This window comes from Gopherus flavomarginatus, chromosome 24 (assembly GCF_025201925.1).
Source record: "Gopherus flavomarginatus isolate rGopFla2 chromosome 24, rGopFla2.mat.asm, whole genome shotgun sequence".
In the NCBI taxonomy this organism is placed as follows: Eukaryota; Metazoa; Chordata; order Testudines; family Testudinidae; genus Gopherus; species Gopherus flavomarginatus.
Window position 1 is genome coordinate 9,166,927 of NC_066640.1, and position 12,796 is coordinate 9,179,722.

General features: G+C 44.0%; 1 protein-coding gene across 3 annotated transcripts in view; it reads left to right on the forward strand.

Annotated features, from left to right (window-relative positions):
- Positions 1 to 12,796, forward strand: part of KDM4B (lysine demethylase 4B) — a 157,257-nt gene that overhangs the window by 134,091 nt on the left and 10,370 nt on the right. Inside the window, exons 15-19 of one of the 3 annotated variants that reach the window (XM_050934417.1) lie at positions 3,271 to 3,493; positions 7,875 to 7,951; positions 8,153 to 8,208; positions 8,912 to 9,020; positions 9,739 to 9,830. In XM_050934417.1, coding sequence (XP_050790374.1) covers positions 3,271 to 3,493; positions 7,875 to 7,951; positions 8,153 to 8,208; positions 8,912 to 9,020; positions 9,739 to 9,747 — 474 coding nt within the window. In that variant the 3' untranslated portion in view covers positions 9,748 to 9,830. Of the gene's footprint in view, positions 1 to 160; positions 1,966 to 3,270; positions 3,494 to 7,874; positions 7,952 to 8,152; positions 8,209 to 8,911; positions 9,021 to 9,738; positions 9,831 to 12,796 lie in introns of those variants that run through there. The other 2 variants (XM_050934416.1, XM_050934418.1) reach the window with 2 other exon arrangements.

Consider the following 12,796-nt stretch of genomic DNA (forward strand, 5'->3'; position numbering starts at 1 on the left):
GGCTTTTCATCTTTCCTTGCATTAATTTTTAATTTTACTTAAGTAAAACAGAAATTCCATGGCAAGGGAGTATGCCGTTAACCTCAGATTGTCTTGTGTTGAGCTCTGCCACAGAATTCTTGTGTGACCTTCAGTACCTCACTTAATCTCTCTGCCTCAGTTACCTTATCTGCAAATGGGAATACTGCCCACCTCAGAGGGATGGTGTGAGAACTGATGTGCAAAGCTCTTTGAGATCCTCTGATGGGGAACACGATAAGTGCAAATTATTATTATTATTAATGTTGTCTACGCAAGGCCACCAGGACTGTGCAAAACTTGCCTTTCTCCTAAAAACTGGTGGACCGCATGCTTTTTCTCCTCTTTGTCAACCAACACTCGGAGCTTGACAACTTCTCAAGCTGAGTAGGCGCAGCTCAGGGGTCTGTACAGAGAAAGCAGCCTCTGCTCTTTGTGGGTACATCTATACTGCAATAAAACCCAAAACAAAACAAAAAACCCAACCCACAACAGTGAGACTCAGAGCCTGTGTGAACTGACTTGGGCTTGAGGGACTTGCAGAGCAGTGTAGACATTCCTCTGAGACAACCCTCTTTGCTGGGTTTCTGAGCCGAAGCTCCTGCCCAAGCGGGAATGTCTACGCTACTATTTTTAGCCCCATAGCATGAGCCTGGGTCAGTTGACCCCGGCTCTGAGACTTGCTACTGCTGTAGACGTACCCTGAGACACTCTGCCTGATTGAAAGAGGATTCTACCTGGATCTGTGTTTACGCTCTCCAGGTTGTTTGAAATTTGAGGGTGGATTTACAAAATGCTGACTGAGAGTAATGTCAGGACCTTCTGTGGTTTTGTCCCTACCTAGGAGAGGCCAACCTCAGTGCTACTGAATTGCGAACATATGCTACAGCATCCCTCTTTTCCCAGGCTCATACAGGCAGCTGTAACGTTTCAGTTACGCAAGCAAGAGCAATGGTGTTGGTCTCGGTTTTATAAATTAATGCATTGGAGCCTGGGCTTAGTGTAGTGCGGGGGGCACTGTAGAAGGCAGCAGAAAGGAGATATGCATATGTAAATCTTTGTGGTGTGAAATTTGTTTTAATTTCCTAATCATTTGAATAAATCAGAGCTAATACCCAGAAAGATTTTCTGGGCACGTTCAGCTTTCCTCACTTGCCATAAGAGGCTGCTGGGATTTAAAATTCTGGGAACTTCAGTTTAAGATGCGGATTTTCTTGGCAGTCGTTGCCAAGCAAAACATTGGGACCCAAATCTAACCCTGTCCCACCTATCAAATGTATATTATAAATCAGACCCCACAGGACGGGAGACATCCAAAATTTGTAAAGCCCCTCAACTCTCAGGATGGTAAATTCTTCTGTGCTTTGCGTACATAGTGCTGGTAACTTAGCTGTGCCTGGTTTAAACACCAAAGCTGAACATTTCAAGGGGACTGGAAAAAATAAGATTTAACACACTGACACATTTGGGTCCTGTAGTGATTTACAGGAGCAGACATTAATACATACAGTGCTGCTACACTTGCATATGCATCAAATTGGTAGTCAGCATGAGGTAGCCTTGTAGCACAGGTAGCCCTGTAGTAATAGGGGTGTGTTTGTGTAAATATCAATGAATATATTTGTATGCAGGCATGTGTAATTACCCTCACACCCCCTATAGCTGTAGAGACAGAATCACACAGAGAAGAGAAGGGTTTTTTATCAATTTAAATATGCTTGTTCCAACATCGTGTCCCCCAGTTACTAGTTTGATGGCCTTCTGTTTTCTCGCATCCAGTTCCACTAAGGCAGCGGTCCCCAACGTGATGCCCGCAGGCGCCATGGCACCTGCGGGGGCATCTAAATGCGCTTGCGTTCCGGCTGGCATTTTGGCGGATGCTTGACCACCGCCACGGTCCTTTGTCTGGCGCCCGCCAGACGAAAAGGTTGGGGACTGCTGCACTAAGGTATTGCTTTTCAGAGATGTACTGAATCTCTTCCCCCTTTATTTAAAAAAACTGGGAATAAAAATCCTAGTGGGCCTCTTGCTGTCCCAGCAGGTCTGGGTGATTTTTTTTTTTTTTAAATATATGATTAGTGCAGTATTTTTGTTCAAATGTGCTTTAGCCCCATTCACATCTTTGTACATTGCTTTCCCTGAGTGTTCAAGCAGTGTTTTGGAAACTGGTATTTAAAATCACACATGCAAATCTTTGCACAAGAAATCCTAGCACACACTCCCAGTCAGGGAACAGAAACATACAGTGCTATTAGTCTGACCACTTGCATCTAAACATTGTATCCAGCTTCTGAATATTCACAAGCAAAAAGTAAGATTAGAGTAAAAAAAAATCATCCACTGAATTTGAACATCAGTTTTAAAGAATTTTCAATTTGCTTCCAGATATTTCATGAGCAGGAGGGCAAAATTTGTTAGATATGTTATTTACTCAACTCTGCCCCAGTTTGTCCCTGCATAAAGAGGGCACATGGAGCCAGACACAGCTCTGTCTTCACTTGGAGCATGCGTGTTTAAAAAAAAAATCCCTGATTTATTCTGCAGACAGAAAATAAAGTATCTCTGCAGGATTGCATGATGTTGCTGTATAATGGATTGTGAGGAGACTTGGGTGCAGCTGGGCTGTTTAATCTGTTATTTTTAGCTCTAGTTTACTACCAGAAACCTTTAAATGTCCTTCTGAAGAAAGAACAGGAGAGGGTGCCAAGGGAGAGGGGTAGATAGTCGTCTTCTGCAGCATTTGCTGATTTGATCTTATTTTGTAAAAGTATAAATGTAAAAATAGTGAATTCTGCTCATTATTCTAATGCAGGGGTTCTCAAACTGGGGGTTATTACATGGGGGGGTCACGAGCTGTCAACCTCCACCCCAAACCCTGCTTTGCCTCCAGCATTTATAATGGTGTTAAATATACAAAAAAGTGTTTTTAATTTATCAGGGGGGTCACACTCAGAGACTTGCTATGTGAAAGGGGTGACCAGTAAAAGGGTTTCAGAGCCACTGTTCTAATGCTTCCGTGAGCTTTCAAACCAAATGACAAATCCCCGGGCATACCCTGTTGGAACGGAGGGAATGACAAGATTCTTGTCATGTGCGGTAGGAGTTGGGATAAGAGCACTTGTTGTGGTTGCAGACAGCATGAGCTAGTGAGGATTGATTTTTCACAAGGGCAGTATTCTTTGAATTTTAGAACAGCTGGTGGATGGGCAAAGTGGAGACTCTGTGTACCACTGTTTCCTTTTCCTCCTTAAGTCCTTACAGATGGATAAAGAGGCTGTCCAGGTCTCCACAGGGGAGAGCTCCTCCTTGCTCCAGCTTTCAAAGTGTGGACAGAAGACAAAGCCTCTGATCCCTGAGATGTGCTTTACCTCAGGTGGTGAAAACACAGAGCCCCTTCCTTCAAACTCGTACATTGGAGAAGATGGAACCAGTCTCCTGATATCCTGCGCCAAGTGCTGCCTGCAGGTTCATGCTAGTGAGTGTTCCTCCTTCCCCACTAAGGGCTCTGGGCATTCAGTCACTTGTGAGTTTCTTTACACCTGTGCTTTCTGCATTTGGACACTTTCTGGACGTGTTTGCGGTTCCTGCCACACTCCCTTTCGCCAGTTCCTGTACTAATGTGCATATACATTTCCTCTTCGTTGTGTTCTCAGGCCTGCCGTGGCTATGACCCTCCTTGCATATTTCTGCACATCTGCTTTCTATTCCTCTTCTGCTCCTTCTGGAATTATTTTCTCTGCTGTGTGTCGGGGCGGGGCGGCGGCGGCGAATAAGGAAAAGATCAGATCCTGCCTGATGGAAGCTCCCTTCTTATACAGGCATCTTCCGTGTAAACTCCTAATATGCAGGCTCTCTCCCTAAGCCACGCTGGTGAGTCTAGGGGATATGGAAGCCAGGCGAATACAGCAGTGCCACCTTAGACATGTAAGTCAGGTGGGAGACACTGAGTAGAAATCCTTAGCTGGGGTGATCAGCCACGGTACTGATTAAAAGCTGCTCATGAGGAAACACCTGAGGAAGAGAAAACAGGTACATTCACCTCAGTGTGTCAGCCTCCATTTCTAAAGTTGATTGGGGTTGTAACAGGGGACATTCCCAAGAGCAGTATTCAGTAGTGGCTGAAACTGCAGCAGATCAGCCCCTAAAATGTTTTCAGCTATAGATTGGGCTCCCATTGAGATACTATCTTTTAGAGGAAAGTCCATTATTTTATCGGACTCTTTTCTCCTTCTGACACATCTATTACAGACTGGCCTTCTCAAAGCCTGCATGAACAGAATGGAGGATCTCATGAGGACAAATAAATTCTTAAATTTCTCTCCCAAAACTTGTGCCATTGACCTAGTCTCATCCAGGCCACTATGGGGAACTGACTGGAGCTTTTAAAGGACAAGCTGTGTCTAAAGTCCTTCTCTCCCCCGCCCCCCCCACCCATCTGCACTAACGAAACGGGATATTGCATCCTTTTGCTGTGGTGGGACATAAAATCCTGAAATCTCCTTTCAGCAATTAAGATGACAGAGCATCATTCTGGGAGATCTTTTGAAATGAAAAGTATAAAACCATCTCATTGAAACAGCTTCATTACATACCTCCTCCTTGCTCACTTGGCCCATGTAATATAATGACTCCTGGCTGGTTTGACCCTTGTGCTTCCATAAGAGAATCCCCTGAGAGAAATGGCCCTGGGGCAGACAATGAGCCTTTTGCTAGGGTTAAAAAGAGTACAGATACCAATAGTTCCAGGTGAGTTACATGGGGAGTAGAATGGAAGAAAAGGGAAGAAAAAGTTCATTAAGAATTCTATCTCCCATTCTATTACTACAGAGAGAGTGCAGCATGAATATCCCAGTTGTCCATCATATTCATGGGGATTCAGGTTGGAATTACTTCTAACTAGTTTTGCACTTACATGTGGTTATCTGTGATAATGCCCTGTTAGAAATGAGGAAACTCCAGAGCAGACATCTTTGAGCAGATCCTGTTTCTGTTTTTCTGCCTGCTGTTTTACCTGTTCTGGTCTTTGTCAGTGCAAGGAGTCTGACCATATTGGTATGTAAATTACCATTTATGTATGTCATATCTTAGAAACCAGAAATTGCAAAGTAAGCCACTTACAATCCTCTCACTTGTTCAAATGTTGGCCTACTAGGTGAACCAGTTATCAAGGTTTCATGAGAGAGGGTAGTTAATACCGTGATTTCTGTGAGCCTCTGTTGTTCTTGGGAGCACCTGGGCTTATGGAGTAGTTTCTGAGATACATCTTCATAGTGTCTGTGTTGCTGTTTGTGACAATGTTGGTTTATCACAGGAGACACATACGTCTGGTTCTTTAGAGAGCTAAGGTGGGTGAGGCAATATCCTTTATTGGAAAGGTCCTAGACCTGAAGAAGAGCTCAGTGTAGCTTGCAAGCTTGTCTCTTTCATCAACAGAAGTTGGTTCAATAAAAGATATTGCCTCACCCATGTTCTCTTTAACATCCTGCGACCAACACAGCTACAACAACACTACAAACCACTACATGTTTCTTTGATTATTATGCCCAAGCGAGGATTTCTGATGGCAGCTGATTGAAGGTACTGGTCTGCGTCAGGAGTACTGTAGATTCTACAGCATCTAGTTAAGATTTGCACTAGTATTAGGAGGTGTGGTGTATTACTGTTCTGCTGTTTGACCTTGGCAGATGGAAAGAATTATTTGACCTGTATCTGCAAAATTTGCTTTTATGGTCTCAGCTTTATAGACGAGCAGTTGAGCACAAATGTCTCTTGTGGCGAATTAGAATAAAGGATGAACTTTTCTTGCATCCACGAGGTGGTCACTTCCGGATCATGGTGTGTAGTATGCTGACATAGGGTGAGTGCACACATGATAGAGATGGCTTTCTCATCTTGGAGATAGTTGTCACTGGAGAGTTGAGTCTCTTTATCCAGTACATGCATACATCTCCAACAGAAAGGCATGCAAGAGCAATGTTAGCAAGCCAAATTTTGATTTGGGGAGAGAGTTAATCTGCAGTCGTAGACAGAGCCTGGTGCATTCTACTAATCAGGTTTAGCTGTGCTGGACCCATGAGGCTTGGCTCTAGTTTAAGGTTGCAGGTGCATCACTGTCTGTTTGCACTGGTAGATTGCAGTATCCATTTGCCTTTGGTGTGGTGAGACCAGTTTGTTCACTCTGTAGAATGGAGCTACAGCATCGGGGCTTATTGAAGCTGGTCTGGCTGGGTGCTGTAAAACTGCTCAGCAGGCCACTTATTACAGTCCGATTTGGAGGAGTCTCACCTGGCTGTGATAGGCTGTGACAATGGGAGGGATGCCAGGAAACCTTGGCCAAGATTTCTAGGCCCTTGAGGTGCTGACACAACCTATTGAGGGGAGAGAGTAGTTACTTCACTTGTTTGCTAGCCTCTTTGCATTAACTATCGATTCTGGGCTTCAATCACTCTCGTTCCCCTCAGCACACACTTCTTCCCCTCTCTCTTGCATAGCTATTTCTGGGAGCTGAAAGCCTCCTGTTCAAAAGAATGAGATTTTGCCTCTTAGCTACATTCAGAAACACCCTGGTTCCTGAGGAACAGACAGCCACACTGAAAGGTTAATATTTAGTCCAAGCAACTCTAGTCTGGCTGGTTTGCTCCTAATAAGCAAGATTTAATTTTTATTTTCTGGAAAAAAAAGAATATTAAATATGTTTCTCATCGTAGTTTCTCCTTTGGGCTCCTCTTTTCTTTCATTCTTTAGTTTGTGTCTCTCCCTCTCTCATCTGAGAGCTGTGTTCCTTCAGAAGATTTCCCCCCTCAAGTCCAGAGGTCCCCCGACCTGTGGTCTTGAAACAAGAAATCAGTGTTGAAATTTCACAGTCTGTTCCACACAGGTTTGGGCTCCACAGATATTTCACTTAAGGGCTCAAAATAGAAACTCATGTCAACTTCCTAATCAGTTCTCCAAACTTCATCACCCCGCCTCTTTTGCCAGGTCTGGATTGGATCTGCTTTCATGACCTGTCACATGATGGAAAGGAACTTCATATGCAGGAGGCAACCCTGGGCGTATATTATTGACTCTTTTCTGAGGTTGGTTGTTTGAGTTAGGTAGCTGCTTGTTACGGAAGTGGGTACTGTGTTGACCTCACTTGATAGCTGAATATTTACCTTTAGTTTACCCAAGTTATTAACACTAAGTATTGAAGTGCTTTGTATACTAGAGACCTTTTTTGCCTGTTCAGCTGAGATGGTAGTACCTTGATTTCCAGCTTTTACTGTGTTTAGCTGAAAATTTCTCATGAGGTGTTTGGGAAGAAGGATGGCCTACTGGTTAGCCTGGGATTTCCTCAGGTTCAATTCCCTGCTCCACAACAGACTTCCTGTGTGATGTGCAGCAGTAAGCACATGGAGTGTTTAATTCCCCATTGCTAGTTTACTTTATTCTCCCCCTTTCCTCCCCTTCAAATAAGGTCCTTCTCAGTCTTTCTGCAAAGATAGCTGCACCAGCTGGGTTTAAATCAGATCATCATTCTTACCCCCTTTGATGTGTCCATTTCGTGTAGCAATAGGGGCATATCTTCTGAGACCAATCTCTAGACTGTAGTGCCAGACATCTCCTCCTAACCTCTGGCCCTGGGAAGGAGTTGGGATTTCACATTCTGTTTCATTAGTATGTGACATCAATCCTAGCTGCCTACCCCTAAGTGACTCCTTGTCCTTGTCATTTGTGTGTTGTGGTCTCTTGGGTTTTGAATTGGCTATTCCAAATACTGTGTCTAATTTCCAAGGTGTATCTAACCTGAGCTCTCAGCGATGGGCTTCACGTATGTGTTACCAAGAGTGCGAGAAGAATACTTTGCTTTCTTTCAGGTTGCTATGGAATACGCCCTGATCTAGTGAATGAAGGCTGGTCTTGTTCCCGGTGCTCAGCCAATGCATGGGCAGCGGTAAGTATCCACTGTAGTGGAGACTGGAAAGGAACGTTTCTGGGGAGAATTAACTGGATGCGTCAACACCGAGGGGAGGTGGAGAGACAAAGTATTTCCCGGCATGCTGTTGCCCCAGCTTAATAAATGTCTGCGGAGGTTTGGTTTGAGATCGCCTTGGTTGTCTTTTCAATTAATCTTTATGATGGTTTTTTACTGTAGGACTGCTGCCTGTGTAATCTCAGGGGAGGAGCTCTTCAAATGACCACTGATGGAAGGTAGGTAGCATTGAAAATGTCTTGCCTGTATCCTAGAGAGACAAGGTGAGTGAGATAGTATCTTTTATTGGACCAACTTCTATGGAAAGCTCTCTCACCAACAGAATAAATAAGATTTATTGGTCCAATAAAATATATTACCTCACTCACCTTGTGTCTCTAATATCCTGGACCAGCACAGCTACCACTACAATGCATTGCACTGTATACTAGCTCTCTCACCCAAGCACTAGTGCAAGTAATTTTGTTTATATTGTGAACACTGGTCAGGGTGCTCCAGTGGGGGAGCAAAATTTTGCCTCACATGCATAATTGCTGCTCTTTAGAGTGGATGGATGAACTGGGATGTCTGTGTTGTCCCTCTTCCTCTACTTTTAAGGGTTTGATTCTATGTGGCACTGAACACCTTTAATATCATTGATTTCAAAGGCAGCACCTTTCAGATAGTGCTCAGCACCATGCAGGAATGCTTCCCTATGAAGAAAGTTGATCCCAGTTGTTCCAGAGACCTTTATCTAGTGCAGTGCATGATTAATAACCAGATGCTAATATTACCAGTGCTGCCAACTATCATAAATGTGTCCAGATACTATAGAAGGGAAACCGGGAGAAATTTTAACAGCCCTCTAGAGTTTATTCATCCCATAAATGTGCCGACATTTTTTTTTTAAATATGGCAGCTTCTGATTTCTCTGATTTCCAGGTGGATCCATATAATCTGTGCTATCACTGTCCCAGAGGCCCGTTTCCTCAACGTAATAGAGCGCCATCCTGTGGACATCAGTGCTATTCCAGAGCAGCGGTGGAAACTGGTAGGTGCTTCCTGAGGATTGCTTGAGTAATAGCAGGGCTTGGCTTAGCTTGTGAGAAAAACATTAAATGTTGTGTATGAGTCTCAGGCTGCAAGGGCTGGAGGATGTTCTCCTCAGGAAGCAGTACCATTGAGATATGTCCAAGAGGGTCTGCTTTCCTTTAAAAAGTTTCACTTTCTCTGTCACAAAATCTTTCCCATCTCCATCCTCTGTGCAGAAATTAACAAATGCCCCCTTGTGGTCATCTCGATAAGGAGGGAATCAGGAGAAGATATATCAATAGGTTACATGCCAGTAGATGGATTTTTAATTCCTTTCTGTGGAAGTTGCAATAGCTTCATCCCGGGGGCTTAATGATTAGATGGAATCAATGAGTCTTGGCTTTGCCTACGGTGCTATGTTCTCCCAGCTGGTTCTGAATACCCCTCTGTTATGAGTGCATTTGGTAAGATAAATTGTGCTTTTTGCGTTTCTTTTGCGTGGGAGTCAGTTCTGGACATCAAGAGGGGGATATGGTGGGGGAAGATGTCATTAGCATTGATGTATTCGGTAGTTACTGCTGATGTATTCATTAACTGCGCAGCTTTTCAGTGTAGGCAGCCCAGCCCTTCCTGGATGAGAGGTTAGGAAGAATCTATGTATGCTTCTAGAGTTATTCCTCTGTTGTGCAAATGGGTTTTGTACACAAATGTGAATGTAAAAAGCATTCATTATTCAGGTTGCGTGATGGAGCAATGTGATGCGACAGTGATAAATCTTGAAGCACCAGCTCTTTATGGATTGTCTGACATTTCCAGCATGCATCCTCTTCATTACCACCACTTGTAACGATGAATTAAAAATCCTTTTACACAGAAGTCGCTTGTATTGCTTAATGGGGCCTCACAAGAAAACCTGTTAACTCCTGCATGGCTGCCTTGCAACTGTGCTGCATTCATCACTGAGTCTGTGCAGCATCACTTTGTCATCATGAACTCCAGACTGCTTGGCATGGGTCTGTGTGGGAGGACTCTGATTAAAGGAGAAGACTTTACAGGCAGAAGATGATTAGGGGAGTATGGCATGTGTATTCGGGGTGTGGGGGAGAGAACCACAAATTGTGGGGGCAGGAAAGTGAAGGTGAGCATTGGGAAGCCTTTGATGTGATGCTACTTGATTCAGTAACAAGTTTCCATGGATTTCTGTCCACTGTGCAGCATTTTACAGGTGTCCAAGGGCATCATGGATTTAATTTGCCTTCATCTGAAGCATTTATTTGTACAAAACCGGGCCCAATTGGCCCGTGATCCTGATTAGGGACTTTGAGCTGTACCTCATTCATGATACACGGTATCCTTTATGGACCAACAGTCCAATCCAGTATCCTGGTAAATTCCATGTTCCTCCTTTAGCTGCAGTGGGCATTTTAAGAAAACCATTCTTTGTAGTAGCTTACCTGTGTTGGTTGTCTCACTGAGAACAGCTGGACTCAGCTGCCTCAGCTTTTGGGAGGAAGAGAAACACTACTTTTCTAGGTGTGAAACGAGCTTAGCTCTTACCAGGCAGAGCGTGTGGGGATTTGTTGGATATGCTGGTGGGTTTTGCTGTGTAGCGCACAGGAAGTAATATTGGAAATGACAGAATACTAAAATAACATCCTTCCTTCGTGTGGCATCCCAGCCAGCTCTGCTTTGTAGACAGGTCAGTCCAAACATACCCACATCAACCATGTCTTTTTCTCACACACTGCAATGTTAAGAAATGAGAAGGACTAGATTTTCAGAAGTGCCTATAGAGAGGTTCATGCACACACTTGACATATATGTGCAAGTAATGAGGGGGTTGAGTTTCATGCCTAAGGCATTACAGGATTTGAGATTGCTACGGCTTGCCAAATTTGCTAAATTACTTGGGCACAGCAGGGTGAGTGAAGCACAATGTGGGAGTAAGAGCGAGTGACTGATAGCATGGTCTAAAGCTAAGCAGAATATGGGCAGCAGCTGTGAGCTTCTCATATACAGCTCGACCAGTATACCTCAGACTAGTCATACCCAACCTGAAGCACTCCCTACTATTTTCAACCTGGGCCCCCGCTCAGATCTGTTAAAACAACTCCTGCTGTTTCAGTCCTGAATAGACAGACAGTCTTGCTGAATTGTACAGTTGCTTTTATTCTGTGGATGAACATCTACTTCGGCATGGGGCCAAAATTGTCCCTTATGGTTTCCTTCGTGTTTCATGGGAGTTATAGAATGTTCACATTTGATGCCTCAGATTGTAAATCAGGACACTTAGTTAACTGTCTATTGTTCTAAGCACCCATTGCTCCCATTGGAAGTAAGAGCTGCAAGTGCTTAGCACCCCCTGAAAAGCCTAGCATTAGGCACCTGGTTTTGAAAATGTTAGTCTGTATGACCCACTATGCGCTGCTTCATCTTAATCAGAGCAGCCTTTCCCATTGTCTGCTGGCATCTTACATGTTTATGCCAAGATCACACGTTACTCTGCTAGCAGGCAACGTGGAGGAGCTCAGATACCTGCTTGGACACACATGCAGCACTGAAGCTTCTGGCAAGATGCCAGCATGGCCCTTGTACAAAGTTTCTGCTGCCCCTGCAAGTCAGGACTAGTTTTAGGAGGTAGGAAGTAAATTGAATCTCAGCCCCTTTATCCCACACCACCAGAATGTCTGTTGTTTGTTTACTGTCTGCTTGCTAAGATCCCTTTTTGGTTTTTCACTTGTGGGTGCTACTATAATAGATATGCACATGGTGCAGGAAACAACGTATCGCAGTGTTACCATATATAATGCTGCATTACTTTTGTAGGTGTCATAACTAAGGGAAGATAAATTACATTTTGAGCTGAAACTTGAAATGAGATGTAAAGTCAATGAGTCAGATACGAGGCTTTGTTCTTGACAGTAGGATGTTAAGGAGAAAGTTCTTGAACTAGCAGCCCTGGTAAAATTGCATAGGAATTTTGAGCTAAATGAGCATGGGGGAGTGTACAGAGAAACATGGTTTGTGAGATACCATGGAGCAGGTCCATTGAGGTTTTTGGCAAGTGCATCCTGATACAAATGGGGGAGCTAGTGGAGTTGTTTAGAGAGAGAGGGACAGGCAGATTGTGGTCACCTTTCTTTGTGTGTTAGAGGTATCCTGTGTGTAGTGAGGCTTGTGGTGAACATGGAGAAGGGAGCTGAAATCAAGATGAGCAGAAGAGGAGACAAGGCTGAAGATTTCAGTAGTGTTTGAGTTGAGGCAGATGAAGGTGAGTGTGGAGCTGGGATGAACAAGGACTGGGAAAGGAGGGTGAAGAATGATAGGAAGATCATAAGTAGCTGAAGCAAATGAACTGGAGTAAAGAAGGGAGGTGGCAGGAGATGCTTCTCCAGTGGATTAAAGTGCATTTTGTTACTGTTCACATCTCTTTTTTCCTTAGCAATGTGGGAGTGGTGGGGCAGCACTCTCTGATGTAGGTGCAGGGTGAGGACTTGGGCTGACTTGTTTGAAAACAGTGTCCAGTTCATCTGAAAATATGCATTAGGTGCAAAGGCCTGGGCTCCCCTTGCAGGCATAGACCTCTGAGTTCATTTGAGCATGCTGCATCGTTTATAAAGAATGCAGTTTGCATGGTTTCTGATTAATGGTGTATTACAGGCTTGTGTGTGTAAATTATGTATGACGTGGAAATTCAGAATAATTAGCTGTCATCCCTCACCGGAGTAAATGAATTGTAGTGTTCATCATGCTGTAGACAGCCCATTCCTTACTCTCAGCTATGATCTGATTTTT